The sequence below is a fragment of the Engystomops pustulosus genome, chromosome 4 (genome assembly GCF_040894005.1).
Source record: "Engystomops pustulosus chromosome 4, aEngPut4.maternal, whole genome shotgun sequence".
NCBI lineage: Eukaryota > Metazoa > Chordata > Amphibia > Anura > Leptodactylidae > Engystomops > Engystomops pustulosus.
In genome coordinates this window covers 58,031,483-58,046,300 of record NC_092414.1, presented here as the reverse complement: position 1 = coordinate 58,046,300, position 14,818 = coordinate 58,031,483, and the positions used below count along the sequence as shown (strand labels likewise).

The 14,818-nt window shown below is 40.8% G+C and overlaps 1 protein-coding gene across 1 annotated transcript in view; it reads left to right on the top strand.

Moving 5' to 3' along the window:
- Positions 1-14,158, top strand: part of LOC140126475 (organic cation/carnitine transporter 2-like) — a 39,087-nt gene extending 24,929 nt beyond the window's left edge. The window contains exons 7-10 of the mRNA XM_072145980.1: positions 997-1,211; positions 4,724-4,906; positions 6,094-6,229; positions 8,192-14,158. Of these exons, the coding sequence (XP_072002081.1) occupies positions 997-1,211; positions 4,724-4,906; positions 6,094-6,229; positions 8,192-8,282 (625 nt within the window). The 3' untranslated portion in view covers positions 8,283-14,158. The remainder of the gene's footprint in view (positions 1-996; positions 1,212-4,723; positions 4,907-6,093; positions 6,230-8,191) is intronic.
- Positions 14,159-14,818: the final 660 nt, after the last annotated feature.

The following is a 14,818-nucleotide window of genomic DNA, read 5'->3' as shown; positions in this document are numbered from 1 at the left end:
TGGTCCCCCTGTACAGGAAGAAATGTGAGGCATAGAGGAGCTCTAAAAAAAATCCTCCATTTTCCACATGTTCTACTTCTTCCTGCAGTCCTAAGCAATCAAGAATGTGTTGCTTTAAAATAGCACTGAGAGCATCATTTCTCGAGTCTCCTGGGACTGCAGGATGATTCTTTGAGTTCTATGTCGAGTGCTATATTGATGGCTTGGGTGCCCAAAAAGAGGGTTTCGAGTGCCACCTTTTGCACCCGTGCCATAGGTTCGCCACCACTGGTCTAGTGTGTAGGAGCTAAAACATTGCTTGGATACTTTGGAATAATTTGTATATTGATGGCCGGAGTTAAACCCCTGGGCTATGCACCCACTTGTATTCATATTTGTAATATTTGCAGCAGTGGTCATATCCAAGGACAACAATCTAATTTTTAAAGTACATTTATGGGAAATCATCTAAAGATTTTTTAATAGCATCCAATTGGAGAAATGTATGTCAATGTCCATATGAGAATAGCCCTTTAATCATTATAGAATGTGTTTATCTGCTGAAAGGAGCCGAGCTGCCCAGAGAATGTTTGATGTAAGCCTAAAGTGGTCTTTTATATTTAAGCCCCATATATAAAATATTTAATAATAGACTGGTACTTTCTAAATATACAGCAGTAAGATATCTGCTCTAAATAAAACATCAACCCATCCACTACTAATAATAGATGATGTCACCCACACAGACCATGCCTAGAAAACTCCATAGACAAGAATGGTTCAGTTCCAGACTATTGTTGCCTAAATGGAAAAACAAAATATACAATCTGAAAATGAAAACATATATATGTTTCTTTTGTATCTCCCATATATGGGTGCTATACATTTAGATGTATTTCAGAAGTTTTACTGTACATAATAAATACACTGACCCCACCTGCCTGCTACTAGAGACATACCCAAATGCAGCATTCTTCATTCCAAGGCTAAGATCTGCATGTTTTCTTATTTCCGCAGGATGATAATATCTGTAGGATACTTCGGCTTGTCACTAAACACCCCCAATTTACACGGTGACCCATATGTGAACTGCTTCCTGTCCGCTATCATTGAAGTCCCTGCTTACATCATAGCCTGGTTGCTGCTCCGAAACTTCTCCAGAAGGTACTCCACATCCAGCACATTGTTCCTTGGAGGAGTGGTTCTTCTTTTCATACAGCTAGTACCACAACGTAAGATTCTTGTTACCTTCTCTCTCTTTGTTTTGTGTAAAATATTGACCTTGTAAATATTCTGTTAAACCAACATAGATTCAGTGTAATGTCTCCAGTCTAATGCACTGTAATCTGCAGGTAGCATGATATATAATAGGAGGAGCTGAGCAGATTGTACATAGCGTCCTATCTAATGGTAGACCAGACATAGGGGCACATTTACTAAGGGTCCGTTGGACGCATTTCCGCCGGATTTCCAAATTTTTTTTTCCATTTTGCGCTGAATTGTCCTGGGTATCCTGGCGCACACGATTGGATTGTGGTGCATCAGCGCCGGCTTTCATGCGACACAAATCGGGGGTCGCGGCCGTCGGACAACCCGACTGATTCGGACAAACCGCGGAAGTTAAAAATCAAGTTGTTTTGCAAGATCAGCACTCGCATGCACCGGGAAGAAGAAGGTGAACTCTGGCGGACCTCAACGGGGAAGCAACACATGCAGGAAATTGGACGCACGATCTTAGTGAATTGCGGCATCTCCGAATCCTCATCGGACATTCCGGATCAGCGGCGTCAACAGGACGGATAAATGTGCCCCATAGAGTTGCACTCACCCAAAAATCTCGGCAATACTTATAAATAATAGAACATATAGGGAAGTGAGGGAGTCATAGAGGTGACAGATATTTCGCACTGTCCTTCATCCGCCCTCTGGATTATTGATGACAATTGGCGTGGTATTCTTCATGCATCTACTCAGTGTTAAAGGTTTTGGGGGGGGGTTTATAGCGAGATATAAGCCATTTCCTTTACACCGAGTGTCAAACTTGTCAATTTCCTTGGGATAAGCCCCCTCTGTCACATCATCCGCTCTCCCCATAATCACTGTGTCGTCACTGAAATGCTGTACGTGACAGCAATCAGTACAACATTGCTGATCCATGGTGTATGATGAAAACAGAAAAGGGGAGAGGACTGTTCCCTGCATGCCACCCACATAGCTCTTTAGCACAGAAGATTCATGGTGACCAATATGGACTATCTACTGCCTGTCATCATCTAGTTACTAATCCAGTTTATTAGCCCCTCACTCACATTCATCACTTTCACTTTCCTGGAGAGTAAGACCCCATGCACATGAACGGATATTTTACAGTATATCCGTCCCCATAGAAGCTTATGGCGCCCGGCCACAATACAATGAGCACACACGTGTGTCACCGTACCGCTGTCGAGAAAAAGATAGAGCTTGCTCTTTCGTTTCCTGTATGTACATGTCCAGTCCGAACATATTCTAGGTCCGGGTCCTGGCTCATGCATTGTGTGCACTAGGCCTTAGTCTGGTTTGATGGTATTAATAACCTCCCTAAACTAAATATATTTTCATAAACTGCCATTAGAGAGCATTGCCTCTATCCCTTCATTGTCCCTCTACATGCCTGTAAACCTAAGCAATGAGGTCCTAAAGCTGTATGCAAATGACCTGTGAAATGTCCAATGAAGCATTAGCATATTCAAGCTGTCCACTCTATTCATGAGTGGGAGGCACAGCCACACCCCCAGTGCATGACTGACAGCCTGTATAATGATGTGAGGCTGTATAATGATGTGCTTCCTGGTGCTGGTGGCCATGCCCCCTGCAGCCTGTGTGTGCATGTGTGTGTGTATAGGAGAGATACAGCAGCTCCAGGCAGCCATGTTACTGCAGAACATGTCAGATTCATGTGTAGCTGATGTCTGTGTCTCTCACCTGTATATTAGGAGGATGCAGCATGTCAGCAGATGCAGCACACACTAGCCATCCTTTACTATACGTTACACACAGACATGAGCAGGGGGAGGAGAGGGGAGGGGTAACAGGGGTGACATCACTGCCTCTGACCATGTGACCAGCCTCATTTACATGATAAAGAATAGATGATTTTACAATGAATAATGTATGAAATAACTAGATAAAGGCTGGGATGGGATCCTTGTGAGCTGCTCCAACAGGTAGTAGTGACAGGACTAGTGACACAGACCTGATGACAGGTGTCCTTTTAAAAGCTGAGCTAAAATCAAATATAGTAACCATACAGAAACATTTCACTCTTCTAATTTAGAATAGACTTCAATGTCCAATTTGTCCCATTATGCAAACTGTAAGGGATCTGTACATTTTTGTTTTCAAAGATTTTCATAATGTGAGACACGAGTGCACTTTTGACACCTGGTGGATATCTGAAGTTTTCCATATTGTCAGGACTATCTGCTGCTATTATACAAATCAGTAAGCACATAAGGGTCATGTGCTCCTAACTATTCAAGACCAATTTACCTTTTTGAACCAGGGGGCTTTACTTTATATTTCTAGAAAGTGATGCACACATTTTAAGAGATGTATAATGGTAAATATCCTGCCCCCCTACGTATTACAGAAAACTTTGTGTAAAGTGGCCAAGCGCTTTCATTTTCAGATGACTTCTGCTTATACTGTAAAAGCTGGTCGCACCCTGGCCAAGCCCTGTACCATGCAAGTTTTCTTGGGAAAGCCCTGTTCTTACTCCAGATGGTCTAGGACATGAATTTATGTGAAATTATTTCTCAGTCTGCTCAGCACCTAATGTTCTATACCAGGGTCGGCTCCCGGTTTCAGTAGGCCCCTGGGCGAAAGAGCCTCAGTAGGCCCCTATGCAATCACCTGTTCCCCAAAACATTCCCTAGTTTATCATATTAATCAGCCCCCTCATGGTTATTTTTATAGAAAACCCCCGCCCCCCTATGGATTCATGAGATACACCCCCATGGATTCCTTATGTACAGTCTTATGTGGGCCCCCAGCAGCTCTGGGCTCCGACACTTGCCAAGGTATGCCCAGTGCTGGCATCGGCGCTGTTTTATACCATGCAGAATAGAGGTGGCTGCCTATGTTCCTGGTTCTCTCTAATCATTAACTACTACTTCTGTAAATGGTGGTTTCTTTGCTATGCATAATGTGGGGGTCTCATCACTTAGACCCCGACTGATCAGCAAATCGTGGGATAACCCCTTTTAATATTTTTTTTTTACAAATGGCACAATGTTATCTACAACATTTTTAGCACATTCTTCCCTGTTCTCCCGTTGGTCCGTGTTTTCTCGCCCTTGGTGTTTCGACTGCACATATCTTAGCTGGTGTCTGTAAATAAAGACATACCAGGGTTATTTATTTCCACTTTGAACCATTTAAAAAAAAATGGATTTGAACAAAACATTAAGAAATCATTTTTGCTTTTGATGTTCTAAAATAGCTCTGTGCATGTGATCCTAGTATAAGAGTAAACATCAATGTTTAACTAAATCCATGTGTTTTCATTGATGTGAGGATTGTACTGGGTGGACTACATGCAGTCCTCTGCAGGCCCCAGAACTGTCTCCTGGGAACATTTACAGAATAATTGCAATGGTCCTTCAAAGGACCTCCGATGTCTGTGGAAGTCATTTGATACGTATGTCATATGGTCTTGATCTTACTGAACCAGAGGGAACGTGTGGCATCTGTTTTATTGCAGATCTCAGTATCCTGTCTATCCTGCTGGTTATGCTTGGGAAGTTTGGAATCACATCTGCGTTCTCCATGGTTTATGTATACACTGCTGAGCTGTACCCTACAGTCGTAAGAAACATGGGAGTGGGTGCCAGTTCTATGGCTTCCAGATTAGGCAGCATCTTATCCCCTTATTTTGTGTACCTTGGTAAGTCCTGTAATTTTCTGTATATTTAAAAATAATAGATTACCATATATACTCGCTTATAATCAAGTCTGTAAAAAAATTAACCAAGTACGGTACTCAGCTTTCCGATGCCCCCCTCTAATTGATTACTGTGACCGGGCAGTGACAGATCCGCTGGCTGTGCACACACTATAATGTTGGCAAGTGCACACAGACCTAGCTATATACTGGGTGGTATGGGCTTGCTGACTATTTACCGGGGCATGGGCTTGCTGGCTGGCTATATAATGTGGGGGCACATGGGCTGGGTAGCTATTTCCTGGAGCATCGGCCTTGCAGGCTATATTTTGGCGGGCAGGGGGCTGCCTAGCTACATAATGGGTGGTGGCTGTGACCAATGCATTTTCCACCCTAGGTTTCTACTCGAGTCAATACGTTTAAAGGTTTTTATGGTTAAAATAAGGTGCCTCCACTTATATTTGCGTCGGCTTATACTCGAGTATATACAGTACATCATTTACTGGAGGAACACCTTTGTAATAAAATGATAAATATAAGGGGACATTTGACAAAATGCAGCATCACTCTGAAGATCCACAGCATGCAATGGCTCACAATGGGGATCATTGTGAGTCACGTTAGTTTTATTTTAACTATATTTAAGATGAGTGTGACCACATCTATCACCCCTTAAAACTATTGACCAGCCCCTCTGCTCTTCTCTTGAGTGACATAGTTTTTTTCTGGAAGTAGCCATCACCCAAGAGGAGAGGGGAGCATTGGACACTTTCGGAACATCAAAGGGACACATTGGATCATGAAGGGGATACAACTTTTTTTCAGTCCTGCATGTTGGACATGTCGCCTATCTAGTGCTATCAGGAGATTTCGGGTCATGAGTGCTGATAGAATTTGGATCAACTTGTCTCTAGCAATGGTTAAGCTACCTGATGCCAATAAATCTCTGTCAAACTCCCTTTACTGAGGGCCGCATCAGCCCAATGATTGTATATAAAGGGCAGATTGTACTCCTGTATGCTTGGACTATTGCGGGGCCTTTGCAGGAGGTACTGAATCAGGTTTTTACATACTGCAGACCTCGTCACCACAGAAAATGAGGCCGAGTGCCAGATTCGTTCAGTGGACTTTGTATATAACATGTGCATATGTGTATATACATGTATATGTGACATTTTCTTCTTCTCTAGGTGCCTATGACAAACATTTGCCTTTTGTCCTGATGGGAAGTCTCACAGTTCTTGTGGGTATTTTCACCTTGTTCCTCCCAGAAACCCATGGGATGCCTTTGCCAGACACAATTGAAGAGATGCTAAGAGTGAAGGGGTGAGTTTTTTTTTTCTATTACATTTTGTAGCCCTTATACCACATGCATCATTGCTGTGGTGGTGAAGATAACTTTATTACTAGTGGCAGAACCTAAGAAATGACCCATCAAGTGTAGCCTTTTTACGCGTATGCAACCCTATATATAAATATTCTGTTTCTCTTGCGGTTCTCTTACACCAACCATTGATGGCCCTTACTTATTAATTAATTGTAGATTGAAGGGCCCCTTCCAATCAGCTGATATTAGAATACAGCTCCATCTACTCTGCAGTGGCGAGGCTGTGCTGTTTATTTAAAGGGTGCTGAGCTGCAGTAGCAAAGCTGGACCACTATACAGATAATGGAGCTGTCTGCTTCTGGCTATGTACAGTGATCAGCTGATCCCTGCAGGATTAGTTGTAGCAAAATTGTGTCTAGCTTCCAGTATTTCCTGCTTTACGTAGATTAACAATTAGCGTGATTAATGACTACTGGACACTAAGATGTATTGACCTCCTGTCAGAGGATCCTGGCATCCTCCAAACCGCCGTGTGATAATGATTTCTTGTACTTGTTGCCAGTAGCAGCCCGACCCAGCCAAACATCATTTGTGTTTTCTTAGGAAATCCTTGAACTTGTTCCAGATGGCCTGAGTGTGAAGTTTTCATGGACATTCCTCCAGATTTCAACAAAAACTCACAAAATGATATTATCACACTATCTGGCACCTGGAATATGAATTTCCTCATGCAGATTAATTAATAGAAATGAGAGGGTTTTTTTTAATCACATCTGGAGCCTGTAACCTCATGTCTTTTTACCTTGTTCCTTGTGTGTCTGTGTTTCTATCCGTCTCCTTCTTTTTTTCTGAACCGATGAAGCAACAGGCATCTCAACAGTCTTGCGATCACTGTGCCATATTTCTCAGATTTTCTTTTATTACCCCATATCCTACACCTCAGATGTTCACTGAATATGCAGATACAGGTGTATATCAAAGTATACAAATTATGTCCGTCTCATTATGGCCAACCATAGGTAGCTACTCCATAAGGCAATGTCCAACCCATCAGACCTTCTAAGAAAAAGCAGAGATGCCCATATACTCCTTATCACTACAAATTTGGGTCATGGTTTTTTTTACAGTATAAGACCAGGGTGGGAAATGCATTGGTCACATCATATAACCAGCCAGTCAGCCCCCTGCTCCCCAGTATAAAGCCAGCCAGCCCCTTGCCTACCCCCCAGCATATAGCCAGACAACCCCTTACCTACCCCCAGTAAATAGCCAGTCCCCCCCCAGTATATAGCCAGCCAGCCCCCTGCCCGCCTAGTATATAGCTAGGCAGCCCTTGAGCCTAGTATATAACCAGGCAGCCCCCTGCCCCCCCCCCAGTATGTAGCTAGCCATCCCCGTTCCCCCCAGTATAGAGACAGCCATCCTCCTGACCCCCAGTACAGAGCCAGCCATCCCCCTGGCCCCAGTATATAGTCAGCCAGGCCCCTGGTATATAGTCAACCAGCCCCCTGCCCCCTCAGTATATTGCCAGCCATGATTGGTTGCTATTTTACAACAGGCCATTAATATAAGCTCTGAGCTTTGATTGGTTACTATAGGCAATGAGTATAAGATGTTTATGTGTGATATAAGATGGATAGGGACAGACAGAGACAGTCAGAGAGAAAGAGAAAGGCAGCTAAGACCGGCTATTTACTATCCTGGGCAACGCCGGGGGATACAGCTAGTATACATATACAATTAAAAATAAATAAAATAACTTATTTCATAAATTTAGAATTTAATATACTAAGCCCATACAAAGTTATCATATTATAGAAAAAGCTGGAGGGAGATGTAGCCTTTATGCACTTCTTACTGCTGGTTCAGAAATTTCTAATGAAAAAGTCTGAAAATGAAGCATATAGAATGAAGCATCGCACACGGCACATGTAATATTATTTTTTTTTCCTTCTTTCCAGATTCAAGTACAAGAAAGGATTTAAAAAGGGAACAAAGCTTCAGAAGCAGAGTAATGGGAATCTAAAGGTTCTTTCAAATACGGCATTATAGGCCTCCAAGGCCCCTTTAGATCTATGAGATCTATAGACTGAATGACCAGAACTTTCTTTAGGTCAGCCCATGGTTTTCTAGCCTATGAAGAGGACCATTTAGTGGATTTTAACCATGTGGAGTTCAGTGACCAGAACCTGACCAAAACCAGGATCTCATTGAATTTACACTAGATATGAACTTCTGAAGGACCTTAAGAGGAGCTGCTATGACCAAGAAACCAAATAGCTGTGCTGTGGAATAATATTTTTCCTCTGTAGTGTTGGCACTGGATTTTAAATGGACTATTTACTGAAGAAAATACAAGATGGGTTAACATCACAGCACTGGTAACATATTAATAAGCAGTAATGTTTTCTAAAGGGTTTTCCGAAAAATTGATATTGTGCTCTAATTTATTTATAGTGGATATTTGCCAAGGACACTACAGGCACCTTAGACATGTCAGTATATGTACATATGTGTGCGTATGAAGGCCATGAACATTCCACTTCTGTTATAGGACACTTACTAAATGGAAGTATTCTCAGTTTGGCCTCCACAAAAAAAACTATGTATGAACTGTTGTGAGTGGTTCCCAAAAACTGGTGTGATGTTGTCTTTGAGAAGATTGTGATAGAACCTTAATATCCTATGCATTTAGTTTAATGATCAAACACCATTTTAGCTGTTAGCACTAGGTATAAACTTCTCCATCTGACAGGAAATATTTGGAGAGGAGATGGGTTCCTACTTATGACTGTGGCTGTTCTGAGTTGGTACTGGAGCCTTCTTTTACACTTGTGAGTCTTCGTGTACTTTCTGATCCTATAAGTTTCATTACTCAAACCACTCCCCACTCTCTCTAAAGGTTGTCTTCTATTATAGGAAATCTTTTGCTTTTGTAGACAAGTATTGGTCCTGGAGATCTGTGTAACCATAGCTGTGTGTGTTGTTAAAATTGACAGGACTGTAAAAAACTGAAGATCTACTCCAGTTCTGCAGCTCTTGGAAATACCCTGAAGAGCTTAAGGCTTTCTGCACTCTGCTGCTCCACCCCCCCCCCCCCCATCTGCTAAGAGTGGGAGCTGTATCAGGATTTTGGTTGGATACTTACATCAGTCATTCATAGCAGATGGGGGGCTGTGGAGCAGTTCATTGCAAAGAGCAGAAAGCTCTTCAGGCTGAAAGACCCATCCAGAACACTTGCAGTAGCCGGATGACTGGATAAAAATTCTGAGTCCTGCTGCTACTTACTCCACACACAAAGGTATGATTACAAAGATCTCCAGGGCCTATGCCTAGAATTGTCTATAGTTCATTATGGTCAAAACTAATGAAAGATTCCCTTTAAGTCCATATATAAATTACAGGGTTTGTATTCAAATGCTTGAGGAAATTAAAAAAACTACTACCAAACAGCTTGCTAAACTACTAAGCTCCTCGAGAGCTTCAATAACTCCACCTTCAGTAGCGACCTTAAGACTGACAGACCTCTGCAGTGACTTCATGTAGAGGGTTAATAGAAGGTGTCCAACTCCACAACATAGAACTGGAAGTTGCAGCTGCTATCACTAGGGGACCTACAGGCAAATGCATAGGTAAGGCAATGGAACTGTTTATTTCAGACAACCCCTTTAAATATTACGGTAAATAGTCCATGAAAATAGTTTATCAGCTCAGTCTGATGCAAAGAAAACTTGTTCTGTGTGCTGGAGAATTCATTGGCCTGGAACCATCTCTTTATAATTATGGTTTTAGGAATCCATCCTTTTCACCGTAAACTCGATTTACATAGCAACATGGAATTTTTACTTTAATCTGCCATTGTATCTGTATGTTTGCTCTCTACAGTACAGTCTAACTTTTTTTATTGTAAATGGCAGCTTTTAAACATGAACAATGGTTCCAACCTTCTGTATATAAGAGTCATACTAACGCACTACTATGGCAGCTCCCTAGCTTATAGGTGTCTGCCTTTACATGGCAGCTGCTATGTAAGAAGCTCTCAGGAATAGGCAACTTCTCTAGTTCTGATACTTTTTCTACATTCACCAATTTGCTTTTCACTTGGTACAATGACAGCTTTTATATATTTACATCCATCATTTGCATGAGAAATCCCTGGGACTTGTCCTCAAGGTGTTGCAAATTTTCCAATCCATTAGAAGCTCGTCGAGTTTTGTGGAAAAGCTGTAGATTTTCCATAGTGAGTATCATCTATTCTGTTGCAATTCTGTTACATAATTCTCAGAGAAGCAGCTTATACACTTTCAATAATTATTGGCTGAAGTTGTCCCTCCCTGCTACCCCTTACACATGCATGCTCAGCTTGGCTGAATGTGCGTGTGATAATAATAGGGGGTATGGTGGACCTTAAAACATACAGAATAGGCTTCAGATTTGTTGCAAATACCCCAGTGTATGGTTTCTATGAATAACAATCTTGGTGTATCCACCCCTTGTGTAAGTACTGTATATAATCCTCTTTGTAACACATGACTGGGTCACATGCTATGTGTCTTCCCTGCAGATTTATAATGTCTTCAAACTCTGTTCACACTAATGTCCCAGCTATCGTTTGCAATGGATCCATTTAGTTATTGTAAGACCCCATTGTTTCAGATGTTCTGATGCAGCAAGACACACATCGAGACTATGGGGGAGATTTATCATATGCTGGCGTTCATGCAGCCATAAACTCTTACCCACCCCCACCCCCCACCCCGTTTCCAAGCAGCTCTTGGTTAAAACTACGCCATGTCTAACCTGGCATAGTTTTGCACTTTTCATCCACATTTTTTTCAAAATTCCGCTGGCATGGGGCAGGAACGCCTTCTCCATGCCCCTCCCCGGTGGCATAGTCGCTGTTATTATTACAAAGTCTTGCATTGATTATTTCACTGCTTCTACCCAATAAAACTGCCATGACAGCAGTGATAAATCTCCCTCTGTATATGTAATCGGAGCTTCATTCTTTGCTTGTAATTTGCACTATGGACCTTGTAGTGTATAATATTTTGTACTATAACTAAATAACCTAGCTAATTTATGTATAAATTATTGATAATGCGTCTTCCTGGGATTGTAGCAGATGTATATTCCCCTTTGCTGGGTGTTACATGTTTCAAAGTGCTATTTCTTTTTTATCTGTTCACAGCGTAAAGTCACCTTTTACCATATTTTGTTTTCTCCCTCCTATTTGAGCTCTATGAAGGGGAGATTTATGAGAGGCAGAACTTTTCTATTAGCCCATGACAACCAATCAGAGCTCACCTTTCATTTTCCCACAGCTGCCTATTAAATTAAACCGGGCAACTGGAACATTTTTACTTCTGATAAATCTCCCCCATTATGTATTTCAAAATAGAAAACTGACCAAACTTTCCGATTTCGGGTGAAAATCTAGTGTATATGAGCGACACTCTCCATATACTGAAGATAGCATATAGCTCTCTGATGTGTATATGGCCCTTAACTTGTCGGGACTCTCAGTTTATATAAATAGAGGATTTTTTTTCATGTATAAGGTGCTTATCAGGGCCTTGTGCTTTGCTACCTACACATTATTATTATTATAGGCATTGGTGTTCTTTCTGTTGCAGCTCTTCATAGAATTACTATATAAAGAATAAATGTGTCACGTGTCAAACAGCCAGTGACTGGTTAGGCTCTGTCCTGGACGTTGTAAAGTCAAGTATAGTATATTCAATAGGTTTTGTTTGAGGTTTTCTGGAATGACGCTGGAAACAGATTCAGGACAAAAGTAGAAATAGTAGCTATGATGTTAATGTGAGCAGATCCTATAGGTGAACATATACCATATTTGAATTCTGGACCGCTGTGCACACTATATAAACCAGCAGATTTGGCAATGTTCATTCAACGTGCTGAACTCTATTGCGATGGAAGGAACATAAAATGTGAATACAAACTAAAGAGCTGCTACCATCATTTTTTTTTCATGTCCATGAAGATTCTGGAACTGGACTTATAGATGATATGTAAGACTTATTTAGTCACAAGGCATCCGCATAGTAAAGAACTCTTTTTACCCTAAAACCGCTAATAAAGGGAAACCGTTGAGAGCATTCAATGGCACAATTATAACTGATGACAATAGATGTGATGGATTCGTATGTTCCTTCCATTTATACATATGGATTTGCATCATATTTGTTGAAAACGTCCACATACCAATATCTGTACCCCTGTTGCTTTTAGAGAGATGTGCAGCTAAGCTAGAAACTGTGCAATTCCTTTCCAAATTTGGCTGTGTTATACATGTAAGGTCTAAATGAAGAGGCTAGCTTGTGTGGTGAGGCTGTGCTAGTGCCAAGCCTTGCAGCCCTTATGTGGGCGCTAAAGAATTTCACACTAGTACAGACTTCATAGTATGAGTATTGTCCGCCAAATTTACTTTAAAGGGGAACAAGTATGTTTTATTTAAGAATAGCAAGAAAATATAGAATATATACTAGCGCACTATGTTCAATGTTTATAGTCTATGAAGGAAAAAGAGGACGCTAAAGGCATAAGAATGTTAGTGCACAGCATACAGTACAGGATCTGGAAATGCATATCTACTAAAATCTCCACATAGCGTCCATCAGTTTATGTTAACATGGCATTAATAAATCGCTATACAAATCGTAAATGTTAGTCCCCCAACTGATATCACCTATTCCAATGAAGGATCCTGGAGGGCACTATGGGCTGTAACTTTTACTAATTTACTTATGTGTCGGATGAGGTTCATGTATATTTCCCACATTCTGTCTTCATAGCAACAGACAAAAGGCCATACAGTTTGTAGTCTGTTGCTAAGGAAGCAGTGTAAAGCTGACTATTAAATTTAGCATCTGAGCAAGACTAAAGCTATGATTCAAAGAGAAATTTTTACCACCCCAGACATGTCTGCTTCAGTAAATACTTCTTTTACTGTATAGGAGTTAGTGGATGTCACCAGATGGAAGGAGGGGGGACAGCATAGTCTCATACAGTCAGCAGAGATTGTACAATGTAACATTTTATAAGGAATAATAATATGGCGTGGAGTGGTCTGGTTTTAAATGCTTTATCTGGAGCGTCTCCACAATTTTAATGGTAACATAATCTAATTTTTTTGGTGTTCCCAGATATGCACATGTCCATGTCTGCGCAATGTTCACTATTTCCCCATCTGAATGTTTGCAGATTCTGTTGCTTCCTGTTGTACACTTCGTGTATTATTGGCAATAGGAGCTTCCTCTTGTCTGAATGTTAGAATCAAGCTGCCTGCATAAGAGTCCAGTCTGTATGGTGGGGTTTATGCTTGGAGGACCTTTGACAGTCTGTACCGGTATGTTCACACTTAGGATTTTGAAGAAGATTTTACAGTGGACTTCTGCTATGAAATCTGCCCCAAAATGCCTTGTGTGGGTGAATGGCATTAAAACAGATCCTGCATGTGTTGCACACAGATTATCCTCTTGCACTCCACAGTTTCGGTAGAAATTCTGGAGTTAAAACCTCAACGAGAAAAAGCAGGAAACTTCTTTTCTTTCAGTGAATCAAAAAAGAAGTGTCTTTCCCTGCCTTCAGTTAGAAATAATAGGAGACAGAGAAGGTTGGATTTTTTTTGTTAATTTCAAGGTGGACGGCAGGGCCCAGTAGTCTTCCATTATTCTGCTTCACTGGTATTTATTTTGAATGTTCTGTCATTTTCTTACTTGAAATGTATGAGCACAACAATGCAAACTGTCTGTACAATAGGTATTCTTCTTTCTACTTTTAACTTGATTTAGAAATATTTGTCATGAAACCATTTTGTAATAATAAAATTGTAATTATTTCTGTACATATGATCCTATTTTTAGAGGTATATGGAATGATTGAATACCTGAGACACAAATAAAGTGATATGAAAAGATCTGTGTGTGTTGCTAAAATATTATTTCTCTGGACCAGACTTGGATATTGAGGACCTGGTCCAGCTACGGGTGATTTTTAAAACCTGCATTTTGTTAGTTTGGCCACATAGCAATCTACACACCATAATAATAATAATAATCTTTATTTATATAGTGCCATCAAATTCTGCAGCGCTTTACATATAGATTTTATTACAATGTACATTGCCTACAAACAAGAGAGTGGAAGGGCTGCCAAGTCATGCAAATTCCCCTTGGGGTTTGGGTGTTCTGCCTGAGTATTTAGAAAAAAGGTATAGGACAGGGAGTAGATCTGTGCCCCGAGTGAAGGAAAGCTTAGCCATATTTCTTTTTTAAATTACCTTTTTAACCTCTTGAGGGCACAGCATTTTTTAGTTAATATTTTGCCTTCAAAAATCCATAACTTTTTTATTTTTCTGTTTACAGAGGTGTCAGAGGGCTTTTTTTTTGTGTAACAAATTTTACTTCTCTTTTACAGATCCATTGATTTTACATTCTACTGTAGTGATAAGACCCCCTATAGTTCTAGTTCACTAGGGGGTCTAGAAATGGAGCACAAAAAAGGAGGGAAAAAAAGTATCATCGTGCCCCAAAAGTTCCAATGTGACAAAATCTAAAATACAG